At 38.9% G+C, this 21,419-nt stretch overlaps 1 protein-coding gene across 1 annotated transcript; it reads left to right on the top strand.

Annotated features, from left to right (window-relative positions):
• Window positions 1-49: 49 nt before the first annotated feature.
• TMEM167A (transmembrane protein 167A) lies at window positions 50-21,219 on the top strand. Its single transcript, XM_082782928.1, has 4 exons — window positions 50-96; window positions 11,418-11,527; window positions 16,908-16,942; window positions 19,998-21,219. Exons 1-4 carry the CDS (start codon window positions 94-96, stop codon window positions 20,066-20,068), a joined length of 219 nt encoding a protein of 72 aa, XP_082639054.1. The 5' UTR covers window positions 50-93; the 3' UTR covers window positions 20,069-21,219.
• Window positions 21,220-21,419: the final 200 nt, after the last annotated feature.

Raw genomic sequence — 21,419 nt, 5'->3', positions numbered from 1 at the left:
CCGCGCTCTGCTCCGCGCGGCGTCGCCCGGAGGAGCGCCGCGACTTCCGCCCGGCCGCCGCCGGAAGTGTGATGTGGCCGCGAGCGGGTCGCCATGGTAAGCGCGGGGCGGCGGGCGGGCGGGCGGCCTCTCCCCTTATTCCCCCCCCAGCACTTGACGGTGACAAAACTCAGGGGCTTGTGCTTCGGTTAGAGCTAAAATCTACTGCGATTTAACCTTCTAACAGCGCAGGTGAAGCGCTGCGGGCACACGCCTTTAAGATTTCAAAGCAGAAGCAAAGGAGCCAGAGATGAGCGCCTGGCCCGCTACAAGCGGAACGCGGAAGTGTTTGAAGCGCCTGTAAAAATAAAGGGGATAAAATAAATTGGGGTCGCTGTAACCTGCGGAGCTTTGGCCTCGACACCCTTCGTTGTAAGGTGACCGTTTCCAGGCCGTCTGGCAGGTTGCTGCTCGTCAGGAGTGGTGCGTGCGGTGAGGCTGCCCCCTGAGTCTTTTTGTTTTGGCAATCCCCACGTTTGTTAAAGGATTTAAAAGTTCAAAACCTCCGGAGCTTTGGCAGGGTTTGGTTCGAGGAAAGGTCCTGGGCCGCAGGTCTTGTCACCGAGAGGAAGTTGCTTGCCAAGGGCCCTTGGCAGATTTTTCAGGTGAACCTGTACTAAGCTGCGGCTTCGAGCAGCGAGCAAAGGGTTTTTCTGGCAAGAGGCATCAGTTGTCTCAGAATACCCCAAACATGCATACATAAAGTGTGTGCCAGGTGGGAAGAAAGTGAAGCCATCACCTCCAATTTGTGCCTTGGAAAGGTAGATACCATGGCAGTACAGCACCCCTACCTTGCTGTGTTTCATAGCACTGCAAAGGACTTGAGGGTGTAGAACAAAAGCAAGAGAAGCTCCATGATCAGTAAGACACCTTACACTATCTTGTTAGCACTTAAATATAACACGAGTGCTTATAGTTAGCAAAAAGATCATGGCATGCATGATTCTTAAGAGTGTTTTTTTGTTTGTTTGTTTTGATCCATATTGATTTCAGGAGATTAGGAGATTGTTCAAGGAACCTGAAACGTGCTAGAATTTCTTAATGAGATTTTTCTCATTATATAGAGGTGAAGGTAAGATTCCTCAGTCTTGTAGAGTTTGAATTTCCTCGGGGAGACAATAAGCCTCGTGGCCTAATCAGGATTTTGGGTTATTTGTGGTGCTGCTTGCTGCCTGTGGTGTCATGGCTCTGCAGAAAAATCTTATCTCCTGGGATTAACAATCATGATCTTAGATTAACAATCTTCCACATGCACACTTGACTGTGAGATAGGAAACAACTGGAAGAAAGCAGAGCTGTCCCTCTTTCTCCAAAGTAAATGAGCTGCAACTGTGACAAACTAGCTCTGTGAGTAGCAAGATTTCCGAAGGACTTCATCCCTGGAACTTTCCATCCCATTTTCTCCCAGGGTTTCGTACCACATAGTTACTGCACAAGTCCAAACTTCTTCTGGGTGAATGGCCACCTGCTGACAACAAAATATATAGAAGCAGGCTTCTATCAATCTAATCCTGTGTCTACAAGCACAACTTTGTGTGTTTCTGTTTACTGCCGGTGGGTAGAAAAAACCTTTTAGCTTAAGGCAACTCTGAAAGGGGGCTGAAGGTGCTCAGTGGATTAAACAAAAGTACTGGAACTGGAAGGGATGCAGTATAATGGCAGCTGCACAGTTTATTTAAAAGCAGAACACGTATTGCTTAAAACAATAGCACTGACTTTCACTAATCAGTGAATCATTTTATCCTGTCAACTTTTGAAATTTTATATCTGAAAACTCAACGAAACTTTGTTGGGGTTAAAAAATAAACTATACGTGTCAGGTTTGGTTGGTGGGAAATACGAAGAAGCCTGAAGTAACTGTTTTAAAAATGAGCTTTCACCCGTTGAATGGAAGTCTTCACTTTTCTTTGTAGTAAAAATGTGCAATTGCACCCAAGCAGTGTGAATAAATATACAGAAACTTCAGAGTAGTTTTATGACTATAATTGTGATTGGGTGATGCAGAAAGTAATGAATTGCAGAAGACTTTACAAAGATGGCTCCTTCCCCGTCACCCTCTGGTGAGGACAGGTACGGGACCTCAAACCCCATCCTGCTGCAGAAAAATTAAATTGGGAATTTTCCATGGGGACAAACGTTTTTATCACAACCTTTGTTACTATCTAAGGATGGTGTTTACAGGAGAAAGGAGAATTGCTCATAAAAGCAATTCCTTAGTAAATACTGATCCAAGCCAATATCTTGGATATGAACACACCAAAATCTAAGGCAGTATTTTGTGAACGAGCTTTCAGGTGTCTTCAAAGTTTTGTGTCTGGCTTATTGGAAGTTACAAGGAATCAGTCCTGATTGAAATTTTCTAATAGCTTTGCTTTTATAATGGGCTAAAGAGAGATAGGACCAGAAAAGGTGTCCTAGTTCATCTTATGTGTGGACATATACGTGTCTTTGTATTACGAGTTTATTTTGGAGCAATGACAGACAACTTCGTGCATGTCAGTTTTATATTTCATCAGGCATGAAATGTTTTGAATAAAAGTGATGAGAATTTCAGGGAGTTTCAGCTGCAGTAAAAAAAAAAAACTTTCATCTGACAAAGTCTTTGCTGCCCAGCTAACATTCTTTTGCAAGGAGTCTGAGCATTTTCCTCTTAAGCAGTAACGGAGAAAGATGCTGGGACCTCCTTTGCTGCCAGTCGTGCAACAACTGACTCACGTCCCTGCACTCAGTGTGTGTCAACCCTGTGCCAGCCCCTAGGAACGGAAGCAAATCTTAACTGAGGAGAAAAGAAGAACCTGCTCTCCATGCACCTCGCCTCCTGTCGTAATAGCAGGGTTGTCAGAGAACTGGAATGGGGAGGGGAAAGGAGAAATAGGGTGGTTGGATAGGGGCAGCGAAGCAATGTCTTCATTGCACTGGTATTGGTGGTTAGTAAACCTAATGCCTTCTGCAATGGCACATGTAAATTTTAATGCTGCTGCGGAGTAGGAAATCTGTAGTAAATTACTGCTTGAAATGGTCACTGTAGATACTTCTGTGTCAGTATATAAGATGTGAAAATATACCATTAATATTTTTATTCTCTGATTATGGAACAGAGGACACAATTTATTCTGCCGTTGTAAGATACATCTCTTTAATGCATCTCTTAATTTGACTTGGGAGGAGTAGGATGTGGGGAATCTACTGGTACAAATTTTACCAGAGACCAATAGCGAAGGAATGACACAAGTTGAGAGAAACAATTTCCTTGCTGAGTGCCAAACAGTTCTTACTAAGCCTTTCTGGCAATCCATCTACTATTAAACATCTTTATTCATTAATAACATGAAAAGGGTGGAGGAGGTCACCTTTATTCTGTAGGCTATTTCAAATTAGTAATGAACTGCTTATGCACTCTATATTTCCAGCTCAAGATCCAAACCCTGAGGTTTTATTTAGAAAAAGAAAAAAGTCATGAAATAGTCAGTGTGTCAATGTAATTTTTTGATTGGCTTCAGCTTCACCATGCTCATCCACTGCAGTCGCTGTAGTGCTGCTGCACAATGCTTGGAGTTCAAACCCACCAGAAATTTTCAGTTTCAGTTTTGTAACGCAGGAATCAAAGTGGAGCCAGCTGGCACTTGCCTTACAGATGCTGAAAATCTAATCCATGCATCTGGTCTGTGCCAGACAAGGGACACAGGAGGTGTGGGAGGCCTGCCCATCACCAGTGGGCATCAAGACACTTGGCAGAGCTTTTCTGTATTTCTTGAGTAACTTTTACTTACTTTTACCTCTTTTATTGCTTTTACCTCTTGTGTAAGTTGTAGGATGTGCCTTTTATTCAGACTTAGGAACAGGAAGTAGATACTGTCCCATTTTTGCATGCAGTGTCTTGGGCTTTTTGTAAGGATGCTCAGCAGGCACATTCAGCTTTGAACTGCACAGGCTTTCTGTGGGGCCAAGAGGCATTCGGGCAAATAGTGCATTTTCCTGTTGTGCTGTGGAGCCATATCTAGTTAGTTTTTGACCCTCGCTTGTAAATTTGTACCTTAATAATCAAACGCTTACAGATAGAATGTTAGCTATATCCCTGATTTTAAAGTATTGAATATAACAATAATTCAGTGTCTTTCATTGTGAGAGCTTTGGCTCTCTTCTGTGTACCTCCTCAAATTCCTGTTGCAGTTTGTGTTGCAAATCAACTTTACCTCTCACATGGTTTGAACACTTTTCATTAGAGTAGGAATATCATCCAACTCAAACTGTGCGGGCATGTTAGAAATACTCTCAGAGCTTCCACTCACCCACTTAATTACTGTTTCTTCTGTTTCTACTGTTAAGATTCCCTGGTAAATTTGTGGCAAACAAAGCAATTTGTTGTGCAACTTCAGAAGGGAGAGTTATCTAATTTGGCAGAAACTATGCAGCTCAGTTGTAAAAAGGACAAAGGCAGTACAGGTATAATCTGCCATGCTGCTTCTCTGAACAGCAAGAGAAGCCAGAACTGATTATGGGAGAAGATGTCTTTTATGTGGATAATTTTTCTCCTTCTGTTCAGGTACACTCTAGAAGTCTCTAATGGGCAGGTTTTTAGGGCAGAAGTGGCAAAAGAGCTACAAGTCAAGATTTTATGTCCACTTTGAGAGCTGTGTGGAAACAGCTAATGAGTACCTATTCTACTTACAGTTCCAGAAAGTACCATTAGCTCCCTGCTACTCTGGAGAACATGCTTAATTTCAGCTTCTTGAAATTGGATTATAGAAATTATTCCTATTATCAAATGGTGGAAGAATGTGGAAAAAAATCTGGTAAATTGCAAACTATAGTCTGCGAAAAAGATTTGGAGGAAAAGACATCATGAGCTTTTGCTGCCACATCAAGAATAAAATATGTTTTGTGAATAAGTGTATAGACAACACTCGTGTTACAACACCAATATGAAAAGTTTAACATTGTAACTTCAGTTTGCTTTTTGGTTTAAGATGTTTGTTTTAAAGTTGAGCAGTTTTGTGGGAGAGGACACCTGTTTCTTTCTGCTAATTGTTTAAAAAATTGTTTATATCTTAAAACAGATATATTACTCTTCAGTTTGACTGAAAAGCATACCTGTTACCACCTATGTGTTGCACTTGCCATTTCAGTTAGAAAACCTATTTCTTCAATAGATGTGTAAGGAAAAGATTCCTTCTTATTCTAATTGAGTCTTAACCAAACTTTGTGTGATTGTAAATATTTTGGGTGGAACTGCAAGTATGACAGGCAGAAGTGTGAATTAATGTAAATACCGTGCTTAAATTTCTTGGAAACTACATGCTGGGATGAATATGAAGTAAACTTAAATACCCTGATTCGTGTTGGAGCAACCAACAACTGCTAACAAAACAGAGTCTGGATTCTTAAGTATAAACCAGTTTTGTCTAAACACCTCTTGCTTAGCTGTCGAGTGTAGTTTTGCCAATCATAACATCAAATTTAACTGATTCGCAAGTTTTTTATTTTTCTTATAATTCTAATTAGCATGTCTCTTTTACAAATGTTTATTTTCTATTCATTTTTTAAGATTATGTTTGGCAGGATTGGAAAAAATATTTCAGAATAGGTTGTAAAATAATTACATGCGTGTTTTAATTTTTAGCAATTTGCCTTGGCCTTCGGCTTGGAGTAGTGCTACATGCTTTATTTCCTACGCCTTTTAACAGTTTTATACTCCTAAAAATTGGTTAGGAAAGTAAGAATGGCAGTACTTAACAGAAACCTTAGATAATAATCATTTTCTCCTTCAGATTTTCAAGGGCCTCTTCATTAAAATTTCATGTAGATTGATTTCAGCTTTCTCTGATGGCAGTTGAATGGTACCTCTGAGTTAATATTTTAATACAGGCTTTTTCATTTTTATAAGGTCTTGCTTAACCACGGTTTAACCACAATGTGAACTCGTGCTCACGTTTTAATATGAGGACAGCTACACAGTCAGCCATTAGCATTTGTTTCTTTGTTTGCAGAGAACATAATCATCTGTTTTAGTAATATCATAGAGGGAAAAGAAAAGCAGTTCTAGAAGGTGTCAGTATTTTGCAGCATATAAAAATTTCTTTATTCTTTCTTAAGAATATTCCAATATTTTATCTATATGTGTGCACATAATAAATGATTATAGCAGTAACCGTGGCACTCCAGTGGCCTCTCTTTTTCTAGCGTACACAGACGAAATCGTGGTCACACTGCAATCAGAGATAGAACAATCATATCGTAAATACCGCAAGTCTAGTGCAGATTAAGCTTTGGTTTCAGCTCTCAGTCTTGAGATAAACTGCCAGAGGTTGTGTTTTAGGCTTTCTACCAACCCAGGAGGGCAGCAGTATGGGATTTACAATCTCCTCCTGTATGTTTTTTTTTCTTTTCTTCCCAAGAGCCCTGATACCAGGCAGTTTATTTTAAATGGAAGTACATGAGGTAAGGGGAAAATCAGCAGGTCCTTCCACGACATGCAGAGTAGCATCAAAACTTACAGTGTAAGTTACAGTGCTGCCCGAGGTTTGCGTTGTTAGCTGGATCACAGTTCTGCTGTGGTCTCTGCAAACACATGGAACAAAATCATACATTAATCAGAGAATGTCAGAGCACTGGAGCAAATAACAAGTTCAGGGATGGATACAGTACAAAGTCTTGGCTATGGATGTGTTTTCCTTGTAGAACAAAGTTTCATGTCTATGACTGCAATGTCTGCTGAGGCTGAACATCAATTTCCCAGTGATCACAAAGAATTCAGGCAATCGTCTGAGAGTGTCCTTCCTTTCAGCACATTGAATTAAATACTCTTATAAAGTGCCAGAGTAGTTGATAAGTAGTGCTCTGAACTGCCTCGTTTTCTCCCCAACTGTAGCAAATTTAATGCTCTCTGAATTGGAGGACTCATGATGCTGTCTGTAATCAGGTTGACGTGGGTTGTGCAAATGTTATGGCCCATCAGGGTTCCGTTTCTCAGCCGCACAGGAAATTTTCCACTTTAAATCAACACTGAGTAAAGCATATTAAACACTTGAAGTACCGCTTATTATCTAATGGACTTCTTTCTTCCCTTGCTACTCATCCTCCTAAAAGGCTGTTGCACCAATTCTTGCTCCTCTGTTGTAGCAAACTCACCAAGAAGCAACTGGAGACATCCCTTTCCTTGCAGCATCCATCCCCTGTGCTGACAGCCTTGCTGGTTAGGTGAGGTCTCAGATAGGAATACATTCAGATATTTCTAGCAATAACATGGCTTCCAACTACCATATATGTGCAGGAACTTTCAGGAGTATTTGTGCTTTGTTTCTCTGTATTACAGGAATTTATTTACATGGAATTATTTTTACTAAGATACGATGTGATTGAGGGAATAATATTGAGGTGACTTTTAAGTTCTAATTTTGAGAAGCATTTCAAAGAGCCTTCAGGCATGCAGCTCTTAATGTTAAAATCTATGGTCTTAAATTTCTGAAGCTCTGTGAAGCAACTTGCTCTTGCAAGTCCTGCTAAATGCCATACCTCCTTAGTGCTTCAGGTGATACAGTAGTGCTCCACAACTACCTGGAGGCAGCACACAGGAGAGGGAAATTAAAAAAATAATAAATAAAAGTGCTTAAGTAGCACAGAATGTAGCTACTAAGTTGTTTCCACAGTGTCAGAAATGCACAAAAAACGAAAAAACAAGGGTGTATAATTAAAGCCACGGCTGAGACTGTCCAGAATCGGAATAAAATACCAGTGTTGATTCGTTTCTGCATCTGCAATCTAAGTCTCGAGAAGCATGTGGATGCAATCTAAAAGACAGCATCAACTTTTCCATGTTATGAAATGTACTTCTGATAGGAATTAGGATCTGCATTTAGCCAGTCAGCACTGTTTTGGAAATGCTGATTTGTTGCCTTTCGATCACAGGAATCTAGTTTAATCAAGTGAATTTAAACTTACCTGTATTGCAGCGTTTTGCAAATAGCTTGATACCCTTAATGCCATGTTTTTTGAAATGGGTCTCAAGTAATGTACGACTTAGAGCAGGTTTTAACTGCATCAGTTTGAGCAGCAGGATGCAAGTTGCCCTTTTCTGTGAATTCAGTTGGGCTGTACGAATTATTTCAGATACGAAATGTGTAGCCATCTGCTTCGGAAATGAATTTTCATTTCCAGTTTAAAAATGCAGACCAATTCAAAAATACGCCTCTGTCCTGTCGAAGTGACCCGTAAATACATGTAATTCAGAGCACGTTTCAGCGGAGTGGCATATATATAATTATAGCAGATCGGGGGAAACGCCTGAGAAGCCCAGCAAAGAACAATTACACACTGTCCCTATTGATGGACTAATCACACATTTCATGAGTATACGTTTACATTCCCCGCTCGGTGCGCAGCAAATGGGGCTGTGTTGCCTCCTGCCCTTTCCCTGCGTCTGCGTGCCCCGTGCGCCAGGCTGTTGGGGCAGCAGCTGCAGCAGGAAGCCTGCAGGAATTCATGGGAACGGGGCGCTGGCAGGCGCTGCGCCCTGTGATGCCGGGAGCAGCTGTCTGTCCCGGGGGACTGGCGGAATTACTCCGCTCAGAGGGCTACGTACATCTATATCGCGCCTTGCTGAGGCTGCCGCTCTCGGACCCAGCCCCGATGTGTTCCTAGACCCTCAGGAGCCAGGGGATGCCGCCTCGTCTAGGCTTCGAGTCACCTCTGCGCCAGAGTGGAGAGTTGCCCGCTGCCTGAAGCTGGGAAGGGTTTTGGACAGTAGCAGGGCAAGATGTGGTGGTGGTGGTGAGCACCTCTTTTGCGCATTGAAAGTAACACATCCTTTACGTATAGCACTGTAGGTTAAAAGGTGGCTCAGCTAGCCCAGCGAAAATACTAAACTGAACCCGATTTAGCTAATGCCTTTACTAGGGAGAAGAGCAGCTGGCCTCAGCTTTGGGGACCAGCGGGCTGGCCTTGGGTACTGGATCACTGCTCAGCTTGAGTCACATCCCCTGTCCTTCTTCGCCCTTGTTACAGAAACCTTCCTTCTTCCTCCTGTGTGCAGTTGCCACTTACCCTCTACCTTTCTCCATCACCCACTGTATCTCTGTACATCCTAATAATCACCTTTTCAACCCATGCTTTTTTTTTCTCTTTTTTTTTTTTTTTTTTCTCCTTTTTGTTTCCCGGTCTTTTGTAGTCAGGACATGAGGACTGTGGGTGCTGGCTTAAGAGTTTTGCTCCTTTGCAAAGGCAGCTGCTGCAAGGTGGCTCCTGCTTCAGACAGAGCAGAGGGCAGACTGAGAGTAGTGCACCCAGTACAAGCCAGCTAACCCTCCCTTGGGGGCATGCCACCTCAGGATGCTGAGCTTCTTGTTCAGGCTGCAGCTCCAGCAGAGCTGTTCAGTCGCTCTTTGAGCCTCCCTCTGCTGTTTCTCCTTCATGTATAGTTCTCCAACCAAGAGTGGCCTGCTGGACCCTGTTAGCTGGGACATCTGTGTTAATTTTTGTGCATTGATCTAGGCTGGCAGTGTGATGCATGTTCCAGTACTGCTTCATGTGATTCACAGAGTCTTCTACATAAGCTAAGGATTTTATTATTTTTTTTTTAATTATCAAGGCTCTAGATCTCAGTACCAAAAAGGTAGTAGAAGTCCTCTCTAACATCTTCTTAGTATCAAAGTGCAATTGTGAACTGCAATATTGTCGTATTTTTTTCTTATTGATTTAGTGAAATTTGATTCTCAGAGCTTCAGAACATCAGAATGTTGTGACATAGGAAAAGGTGCACCCAGATCAAGAGAGCTGTGCCTCAGGATAGGGAAATGGGAGCTCTGATGTGCTCTGAACAAATCCCACCCAGTTCTCTGCCTGAAGAAGGAAACAGCAATGTAATATCCCTCCATAAGTGCAAAGTATTTACACTTAATTAAATACTACTACTTGGCCTTCTGGGTTAAGCAGTAGGAAAAACTGTGATGTATTTAGACATGAATTCATCCGTAACACAAAAATCTAGGATGAAGAGTGAATTCATTCTATTTGTTTTTCTACTTTTTGTAGTTCAAAACAAATAGGATGTGGAAAGGAGGGTAGTGGAACAAAGCAAAAGCATGTGTGTCTGCAGTAAGCAATTGTCTGTTATACTACCTGGTGCTGTTAAGTTGACCAAAATGTCAGCTAAGACATGCTAACTTTAAAGTAAAAATTTAAAAAAAAAAAAAGCCTTAGATTCATGCAGCTGCATTATTTTAACATTGTAACAGAAATCTAAGCCTCAGATTTGGGGCTAGTTATTAGAAAATACAAATCACAAGGACTAGTTGCCCAGTATTTCTTCCAAAAATTCCAGGGAACCTACTGCAAACAAACAAACAATAATAATAAGGTTGCTAGTATATTATTCATTGGAACGGCGATGTAGCACTTGCTGGAAATCAGCATCAACAAGCTTTCTTCCAGATGTTGCACTGTTTTGGAGAGGCAGCAGTCCTTACATGAGCACCTACTCTCCCTCTATATGTGTCACTTGAACAATGAAAGTTGCTTATAATCTGGTGACTAAAAAACATTTGTCCTCACGAGATTCAGACTTTAGTTTTAAAAAGATCCTGGTGAGAATTTCCTGATATTTTAAACTTTAGCAAATAAGCAAACGTTTTAGTAGTTTCTCAATAACTGCTTCTTATTGCCAGTAAGCGTTTTACGTTCACTCGAAAGCAATCAATCTTTAGTTCTAAACTATTTTCTCTGTTTGTCTAGCATTTTCCATATAATTAGCACTTCTACAAAATGTACTTATAGCAAAGATATTTTTAAATTTAAAATCAAAAAGTGATTTCGAAGTGAAATTAATCTGTTGTGTTTTTGTAGTTCAGGTGGGTCTAGTTGTATATTTCTACAAATGTTGAGCTTCGAGGGTAGTCTTCATAAAGTAGTATATTAACAATTCCCCTGCATATTTCTTGTTTTACTGTGTTTTGGCTGCTACTGGTTTAGTTGTCAAATACTCTTTACCTCCACCTTCACCACCACCATAGTACTCGATGCAAACCGCAGTTACGCTTATTCTTGGCTGAGGGGGAACGTCTGTTTTCTGTAACTCTTAGACTGCTGCTAATGGGTTTCCAGAAACTGGCTTTGGAACAGCTGCCTGGGAGCAAAGCTGTAAGGTTACCGTTTTGCGTGTTATTTCTTCACCCTTTTTGGGATGAATTGGGAAGGGAAAATTCCGTTCTTTCACCATTGCATGCAGAATAATGGCTGCTACCAGTGATTTTAGCTCACTGGCAACATAGATTATATATTTTTTTGTTGTGCATCCTAGGAAGGATCACTTACTTTCTCCAGCTTATACAGCAAGGGAAGTTTGTACTGTGAAGTTGTAATCTTTCTTTTCTCATTTTCTTCCATAGTCTGCCATCTTCAACTTTCAGAGTCTGCTGACTGTAATCTTGCTGCTCATATGTACCTGTGCCTATATCAGATCCTTGGCTCCCAGCTTATTGGACAAAAACAAAACTGGGTATGTAGTTTGATCATTTTAAAAATTCACAGATTGTTTTTTTTTGTTTTATTCTTAGTATCTTCTAATGGTTTGTGATAATATAAATACTATTTTGACAGTTTTTTTTTTCTTTAAAGATAAAAAAAGCTTTAGATTGTCTTTAATAAAGATAAGAACAAAGATAGTAATTTTCTACTTTCCTACAATAGAACGTTGAAATTTTATAGTAAGGAATTGTTAACTTACAAAGCCAGCTATTGTTGTTTTTTAGTTATTTTTTGGGCTTGCAGTTTTCTCTTTAGATGCTGGTTAATGGTACAGAAATGAGAGACAGGAAGCATTTTTCTACATCTAGCTGTTGCTATAAGGATGTATTTATTTTTGATTCTTAAAGCTGTGAAATAAAGCATTATCAGCAGAGGCTGCCTTGCTTATTTTTTTTTTCTCCCCTTTGGTTGCTGTGATTACATCTCACTTTTATTCCTGAAGTACATTTTCCTGGGTGACCAACCTTTTTCTGTCTTGTGTTCCCAGTTCTCTTGGAATGTACTTGATGTTACTGCTATAAAATGGTTCTCTACCTTGCTCAGACTGACTTTGGGGTGTGGTGGGAAATGGGGATAGCCAAGTCTGTGCCTTGCTTATGCTTTTAAAACACATTCACCTTTTGGCTTACCAATTTCCTTCGTACTACAAAGAATATGATGGGGTGTTGGATGCAAAGAGCAGTGTGCAGAACCGTGATTTAAAAACTATGTTTTTGAAGTAATGATTGGGTAATTTTGACCTAGAAACCACTGAGGCCACCCTTACTACTTCAGAAATACCATTGCCTCAGGTTATTACAAAGGAGATAGTATTTATTGAAACAGTAAGTAATTCTAGCTGGTAATGTTCTAACTGGAAAGAACAGGCAAAATTTTCATCTCTGGGTGTTCAACTTGTCCACTTTTTCCATTAGATCATTTTCTGTTAAAGAAAATGTTTTTTTTTTTTTTGCCTAATTATCTTCTATCACTTAGGGATTTATTTTTCTGAAAAAGTGCCAAGTTTTGAGTAGACCCTTCCTACCAAGAATCTCAGAGGGTTTGTCTTCTGAAAACCCTCATTGTAGTTAACTTCTGGAATTTCCATTTTATCACACAAGATTTCTTTTAGTGATGTAAGCTACCCAGAGTACAATAGCTTTTTTTTGGTTGGGAGTTCTGACATGAAAATGTTTGTCTCCTTTCATAGGAGACCATAAGGTTACCACTGACATGTGAGATTTCTTTTGATAGTAGTAAAGATGGAACGAAGGGATGACTTCATGAAGGACTATTTTTTGGTGGTGGGTTGAGTGTCTGCTAATGGAAGATAACACAATAGTCAATGAGGTATACATAGTAAGAAGCAAGAATATTTATTTTACTGATTAAAATTTTAGTGCTGTTCTTGGCAAGGAATATATCCTTTAATCTGGAGCTACTCTGTTTACTCTTGAGGCAAATCTGTCTTGAGCACAATAGAAGTCTCTTCATAAAATGTTTTCAAAGGGTGCTGACACAGTGGAGGAGTTGTGCGTTTGATCCGTAGGTTTGTATTTATATAAATGTTGGACATACTATTTTATTTTTGTTTCATATATACGTATGTAGACTGCTTTGTACTGGAGAATAAAACGTTGGCCTGGAAGCAATGAAATTTGTTTCCTGAATGGTAGATGTTTACATGGAGATCATATGCTGTTAAACCCCTCTCCCTCTTCGCTGACATATTCCGTGCTCAAATGGAAACGTCTAGACACACTGGATAAAATTTTTACTGATACTTTTTTTTACCCCAGAGATGATCTTAACTCATTATTCCTGCTTCAAATTAATAGCATAAAAAAGCAGCAATAAAATACTAAAGCAACACAGAGAAGAAATGTTAGTAGTTACTAGCTGTATTTCTCACTGGTAAATTTGTTGAAGATTTAGGTCTGTTGACCTAGTAAGTAAAGAAACATGTTTCTGTTGGTTGAGAGAGGGCACTGCAGAGTGATGTCACCCGTCCTCATAACATTGTATTTCATCCCAATGACTTCTGCCAAAATGTGTGTTTTTCTACCAAGCCAAACAGGATTTTAAACCTTCATGTTCCCTGAAGCATCATGAGTGTTTCCATGTGCTTTGTCTGCAGCAGTAGCTTGTAAGGTTGGGAAAGTAAGTGGAGATGTACTGTTTCATAGTAACTTAGGGGAGAACGTGCACCACAACACAGTTCTGTTCTCCTGGCTAACCAGGAAGACGTGTTAGCTTACATAGTGGAGGTTGACTTGCCGTAAGTATTGCACTGGAGTATATCTCACATTCCTTGACTGCAATTGCAGTAGGATTGTCCTAGTAGACACAGGGCAGCGGCTTTTTGCAGCATTCTCAGTCTAGAAGAGTGAGGTGTGGTTAACCCTTTTTTGTCTTTTTGGTTCAATTTCTTTGATTTTTCTTTTTAGCTTTTTTTTTTTTTTTTTTTTTTTTCCTCCAGATAGCCAACACCTCCTTCATGATTGTTGCTTTTAAGATTAACACTGGCAGTGAGGAATGTGCAGCACCTTGTGCATATATTTTAAGTGTGGCTGCTGGAAAATTGCACGTTTGCAAGCCAGACTGACATATCTCACGTGCATCAAAATGAGAATGAGTTTTTCTCTCCATGAAGGGGAGAATAAGGAGCAATGCAATTGCTTTGAATAATTACTTAAGGAAGAATTATTTTGGAAGAGATTCATTCAAAGAAGCATCATTTCTGTAAAGGTTTTGACTTGAAGAGGTACATGTTGAGGACCTGAGGTGAGCAGTAATATATAAATACAGGAGGGCAGAAGTCCTGAAGAAGCTCTTCTACTAACGTGAGCTCCTCAATGTATCCAGAGGTTGTGTTTACAGCTGTGGAAACTCCACATCTCAATTTGCTATTGCTTTGCCTCAAACCATATGGACAAACAGATCTACTGGGATGTTCCAATAGGAGCACAAGCGTCTCAAAAATGTGCTTGAGTTTTCTGTTGGTAGGCTTGTTAGATTTCATGTCAGTGGTGAATTTAAGTTCAAAAATTGTCAACTGCAGTAAGGGCAGCTGATGAAACCCATATTCTATTTTGTACCTCCCATATTAGAAGGAAAAATTCTTATGTCCACCAGCAAGGAAGTTTTGTAACACTAGGAACAATGTACAATACTATAACTGAAGTCAGTTATAAATTTATGTTGTTATACATGGTCAAAAAACTGAAAAGGCAAAGAAAAATCCTTGCCGAGATTGTCATACAAACAACAGATTTGTAGACTGCCTGAAAAAAATAACTCTTCTTCCTGGCTAAAATTTTGCAAGTATGCATAAGAAAAGGACAATAATGTTTTCTTTCTTTGAGTTCCCAGGCATAGTCTTGAGCGATGTGAACATGAGGTGCCAGGCTGTGGAAGTTTTTGCAGTGGTTTTGCTGCATGCAATCTGTAGATCTTCATTTTACAGAGAATAACAACAATTTCAATACTCTTGAGTGCCATTCACCCAGGACTCTGAGGCTGTATTTTTTGCTCTGAAGGATTTACGCAAGTGCCATTTCCTGCATGTCTCTTCTTAAACGGCATAGATGTCTTCGGGTTATTTTACTGTATGACCTCTTAGCCTGGAAAAGTGTGTGATGGTCTACATGCAGGAATTATTACTTCTGCTTGTGGAATTATACAAAAACAGAAGAATGAGCTTTCACAATATAGAAGTACTTCTGGCTTGAGGTAAAAAGATCTAAAACAAATGAAAAAAAATTATTTTATTTTTAATGCAAATGCTTGGAGTGCCGTTAGCAAAAAAAATTGGTCAACAAGAGAGACACTGGTCAAAAAGCATTTCACTTTCACTTTGAGAACTACAGTCACTTGCAGCCTCTTAGAACTCATGATTCTGACCTGCTCAACCCCAGACTTTTATTTCAGAAATAAACAGGAGGCTGCTAAATGGAAAGAGAGAGAGATACAGAAGTAAACAAAGATAAAAGAGCTCCAGGTACAAATATGAAGTAACACAAATTCTTAAGGAAAAAAAAAAAAAAGGTAGGATATGGTGACTTCAGCAGTAGGCATGGGCAAGTAGTCCAAACCTACCTATCTGCATTTAAATAGGAAAAAAGTACATAGTTGCCAAAGCCCAGGAACAGGAGAGAGAAGTCAAGTAATCAGACCAGTGTGGAGATTGTTTCAGAGTACTGTGGGAAAGCACCTGGAGATCTGCTATCACAGCAGGTAGTAGATGAAGCCCCGCAGATAATGTAGACTGAGGTTACTGCTAATAAACATGTCAGGAGAAGAGAAAAAAAGAAACACTTAAGGTTTTTTTATTTTTTTTTTAGTTCGTAAATCTGTGTAGTCGATACAGTCAAATCCAGATGTTCTTTCTACACTGCAACCAGTCATGCTACGAAGCAAACCTTCCTGTAGACACTATTTCAACACAGGTTTGACCAGTTTTTGAAAGACTGAAAACTGCCTTCTGATTCAGGAAGCTTCAGTATTTATTTCCATCTTTCTTAAGAAATTCTAAAGCATTCCATTCCACTTCTCTTATTCTTCTTGAGGAGTCAATATGAGATTAATTTCTCCGTGTAATGAGAATATAAATATGTGGCCTACTTGCTTGTACTTCATTTTGGATATACTCTGAATAGTTGAATCCTGGTTTTGTCCTTTTTTAGTTCCAGTTGTGAGCATTAATATCCTGGGTGTGCAAGATTAGAGAGACTTTACCTAGGTCAACCTTGGTAAAAGTAAAAACTAACCTGAAGAATTGTTTTGTAACATATTTCAAGGCAAACATTCTGTAATACCAGATTATGTGTGCTCTGCTGAAAAGTGCATTTTTATCTGCAATTCCTAAGGGAAATATAAAAAAATATAAAAGATACTACAAAGCATTACATTTAAAATACACAGTTTTCTCATCTCTTATACCTGCAGGAAAATTTGATTGAAAAAACCTAGCATAAAAAAAAATCCATATACAGCAACATGGAGTCCTGTTGGCAATTTGTGCTTTGGTTTTCTAGTTCTATTTTTTTTTCTTCTTTTTCATGATTTTCTCTGAGCTACTAAAGTGTAGAACGTGGAATTCTGATGGAACACAGACTGAGTAAATGGACCTTTGTTTTTCTTGCATGCCGAAGTTTTGCTGGACTTAGAAAGAACTTCATGGCTTGTGGGTCATAGCTTGTACCCCACACTGGTATCTGATGTTTTCTGATGTCAAAAACAGCATCAGCTTGATAAACTGTTTATTTGGATTGGTTTAGCATGGAAGGAAGAAAATTAATCAATTGGCAGAGTTTATTTCTTAAAAGATTCTATTAAATCAAGAACCTAATCAATTTCTTTTATCTTTGCAGACTATTGGGAATATTCTGGAAATGCGCCAGGATTGGTAATTTTTTTCCTTGAAATCTTTAAAACCAATGCTTTTTCTATAGCATGCCTTATTTATTAGAATAATATTCCAATGTGATAGTAAAAACCACACTCAAAAAATGTATATTTGACCTCCGTAAAATACAGCTAAGATAGGGGACGTGAGCTATAACTTTTTCTCTCTTCTTGAAAGTTTCTGTGTACTTCTAAATTACTCAAAGCTGTTAGTTTCAAGTAGAATCTGTGTGCAGGATGATCAACTATGTCTGGTGTTGGGCATTTCCCCATAGCATTGATATTTGTATGTATTTTCACCATCATTCTGAATTTATTTTGAAATGGAAATGGGCATATGCAACACAAATTCAGTCTTAGCATTGAGGTATATACAAGACTTAAAACAGTAAAATAAAAAGGTATGATCTACAAATGGCATTGTTAATACAGAGCAGAAACATTGGACTTGTAAATTGAGATTTTGCTACTTGTCATTGATCCTAGAGGAAGATGTATGGTTCCCCTTTCTTTATTCTCAGGCTTTGAAGGAACGTGACATGTGTTTCAGCATGTCAAAATGCACTGATGCAAAAAGCCTTCTTTTGTGAAGACCTGCTGTTAAAATGGTATTGTCCTATTTAGATAATGGACATAGCAGAACCAATTTTAATATTGTAATTGAAAGATAATAGTAATTTGGCAGCTGTTAGAAATGAATTCTGAGCTGTACTAGCAAAAATAAATCTAAATTTCAGCTGTATTAGTGTTTGTTCAAGGTTGGAGAATACACGTTATGTTACTTACCATCTTCTTTTTTACTTAGTTAAGTGCAAGCGTGTTTTTTTTCTATTAGCCATGCACAGCAAATAATTTTAAAAGGCATTTGAAAGAGTACACAAGAGGTTTTACGAGGTCCCTGTCAACTTGATAAAGTTAAGAACTGCAGTTAATCCTCCTCTTTCATAATGTAGTAACTTTAATAAAGTACATTTGCTGCATCCAAGGTAACACATGCTCTCTTGTGCCCCACACCGAGCTGCTTCCTTTTCTCTTATTCATGTAAAACACTATTTTCTTTTCAGTTTACATTTGGAATGATCTAATTTTATTTTTTCTCCCAGGCTGAGAAATGAGGAAGCATCTTAACATTCCTGCTGTATATTTCCTTATATAACACTACAATGCACTTGGTATGGAAAATGTGCTTTGAAGGTGATTGCCACCATTTTATTTGAGTTAGTCACAAAAGACCTGGAGGAAAGTGTAGGCTTTTAAAAATGAAAATGCCCACTGTCTTACTTTACGTATAACGTGCCCAGAATGTTTAAACAACCTTTTCACATGTGCATAAGATTTTAATAATCAGCAAGTGGTTACATATTTACAAAGTTGTGCAAAATGATGTTTAATCCTGCCACATGGTGATTTCTCTTTCAAGAAAATTAAGAGCAGGAAAGTATAACCCATATGAAAATTGTAATACTCTAAACTGTAGGAGTTGGACTTCCTCAAAAATTTATTTTAAACAGATGTGAAACTGCAGACATTAATTCATTCAGTTATTTGAAGTTTAATTAAACATATGCCAGATCATGACAACATCTTGTAATGTCACTGTGGCAGTCACCCCTGCTTATGGGAGGTGTCGCTACAAGTATTTTATTTTTCTTTTCCTATGGAAAGTTTGTTTCTGCTGTATTTGAAGGTCTGGCTAATGAAAGAGCCTCTTTTCCTAAGAATTACACCTTAATAATGCTGGACTTGAGAGCCTTGGCATGTTTTTTTCTTTTTCTTTATCGATTCTTTGAAAATAACATCTCAGAAAAGTTTGTAGCAAGATAAAAGACCTTACACAGCAAGAGGAAATAGAACTTTGTTTAAAGCAAACAGCTCCAACTCTGTCTTTATGCTTCTGAACACATCAAAACAGGAATTTGCTCATCGTAAAGAGACACTGGTGTTAACACTTCTGACAGTTTTGTAGGCTGGAAGTACCATCAAGTGTAGGAGGCTCTCTGGTCTCCAGAGGAAAGTCAATGGATTCATGAAGAGGGATGCCTAAGCAGAAGGGCAAAAACAGCAGGCTGTTTGAGTTGGGGAAGTGTTCCTGTAAATCATTAGCAGTCTAATATTACTGATGTTCCCATGGCAATGTTACAGTTCCCTACCTAAGATTTTATTTGTTTGCTTTTCCATACCATATTTGGTGAGCAAGAGACATTCATAACAATTTTGTTCTGGATGAAAATAGGTGAAAACAGATCTCTTTTGCTTGCATTTGCTTCCAAACATATGTCTGTTAATGGGACAAACTTACATTTTGTCAATGGTGTGCCATGCAAAGCTATAACACTAATTCGAAAGTATCAGAAATAGAGATTTTTGTACACCTTGTGCAGTCTGTTGACCATTTTTATTACTAACCTGAAAATCTGTGGACCAGATCCTCTCCACATGCTCGCAATGTTATGTCTCCCTAGCAAAGACAAAAAAAAAAAACAAGCATCTGGCCACGTCTGCTGCTGTAAGTTCCCCAGCCAGTTCGCTGGCTCCTACACGATACTACGTGTAGAAGATGCATGCTGCATATGCAGCCATCATGGCCAGACAGCACTGAGTTACACCTCTTCTCAGCTGACGTGGAGTAGCCTTTGAGCAGTGTTAGCTGTCAAGACAACCGAGAACAAAGCCAGGAAAAGATCTGGTGTCTCGGTTAGCCTTCTGGTGCCTGCCTCTTGACTCTCTGGCAGTAAGGGATAGCAACAACACATTGTATTTTTCTTTAATGTTTTCACAGAAATAGCATCTCAGAAAAGATGGTTACTAATAAGACAGGAGTCCTTTCCAATTCTGTCCTTATATGGGGCAATATATCCTGTCCTACAACTTACTTTTCCCACTCGGATGCGTTTTCTTCCCCAATACGCAACTGTAGTTGTAACAGCATTTCTCCAGCTGGAAGCGTTCAATGTTACTTTGCTCATGCAGTGTGATAATTACCATGTTAGACTAGGAGCCACCTAGATCTATTTAGTTATGCCTGGATTGTTTTGTTTTGTTCTCCCCACCCCAAGGTGAACGGAAGAGCCCATATGTAGCTGTGTGCTGTGTGGTGATGGCCTTCAGCATCCTCTTTGTACAGTAGCAACTGGAGAGTGTCTCTGGTGTCCTACTACCAAACAGCAAAGCATGGAAGAACTTCTGCCAGGAAAACTTTGGGAAGTGCCGTCTACTCTCCTCTTCTACGTTGGATAGCCTGTCTCTTTGTGGACAACCCTCTTCCTCCAAATGGACCATCATGTACAGTATTAGTGATCATAATGTAACTAACTCCAGTATGATAAGTACATTCTAATGTCACACCAGTACTGACACTGCTGATGTAACTGTTAAAAAGGTGTCTGTTGTATATTTGAGTTCCATGGGAGTATATTTTACACCATGCAGTTGAATAGGCTTTTCATGTTCATGTTTGATAGACCTACTTAAAGAAATTTAAAAAATTACATATCTAGCAATAGCAATAAGATCACTCTTACAAGAATGAAGAACATTATAGGATATGTTTACAGAGGTATTTTTGGTTCTTACTGTCTGAACAAATCCTATGATGTTGTTATAGGTATATTCACATAAAGCATGACCTCTTGTTTAAGTTACATTCAACTTTTATTTTCTAAACCTGAAATTCCTCAAATAATCTATCAATATTTTTATTGTCAAGATGAAATATATATAAAGACAGGGATTGGGATCATTATTGTAGTGATGTCAGACTATCTGTTGAGGATGCACGTATGTGGGATCTGAGAACCTTGACTACCCTGTGAAATATATGTATTCATCTTTAGGAATCTAGCTCTCACATAAATCATTCTCCATTTTTTCAAAATTGTGTCAAAAAGATTCTAGTGGCTCATGTGCTGTTGTTGATACATTTAATACAAGGTTGTTAAATCAGCTGAGTGAATGGTTAGCTTCTTAGAAGTCTGCAGGTACAGAAGTTGTATGTCCTGATGTTCTAAAGGTTAAAGAAAACAACTAAATTAGATTACACTTACTATTAGGTTATCTTTTTAAATACCTGCCATTAGTGTTTGTTCTATAATTTTTCAAACTTTTACTGATTTAGTAACTTATTTTAATAGTGCCTAACGGGTGTGTTTATACCAGACAACTACATGACTTCATATTGACTGCATTTGAGAGAGTTGTCTGTCAGCAGTACTTTTTGTTGTTCTAAAAATGTGTGTGATCAGAATGAGCTTAGCTGGCAATAAAACACACTGAAAGGTATGTACTTGTCATCATTTTTGCTTGAAAAACTTGTTTTGTACATCTAAATTACCTTGCACTTAGAAAGGATTGTTAGTTAGCTTAGTCATTATCCCATGTATAATCTAAATCACCATCACAAATAATCTGTTGTACAAAACTGATTTCTAATCTGCAGACAGGGAAAATAGCTTTCTCTGTTTTGCACCAAATAAGTAACA

Source organism: Aythya marila (assembly GCF_965140915.1).
Source record: "Aythya marila genome assembly, chromosome: Z".
Taxonomy (NCBI): domain Eukaryota; kingdom Metazoa; phylum Chordata; class Aves; order Anseriformes; family Anatidae; genus Aythya; species Aythya marila.
This window is presented reverse-complemented; position numbering and strand designations above follow the sequence as displayed.

Bases quoted from the DNA above. Each gene is read 5' to 3' on its own strand.
- TMEM167A (XM_082782928.1), top strand. The intron at 11,528-16,907 runs GTATGTAGTTTG...TTATCTTTGCAG, and splicing joins TTGGACAAAAACAAAACTGG to ACTATTGGGAATATTCTGGA. The intron at 16,943-19,997 runs GTAATTTTTTTC...CCCCACCCCAAG, and splicing joins CTGGAAATGCGCCAGGATTG to GTGAACGGAAGAGCCCATAT.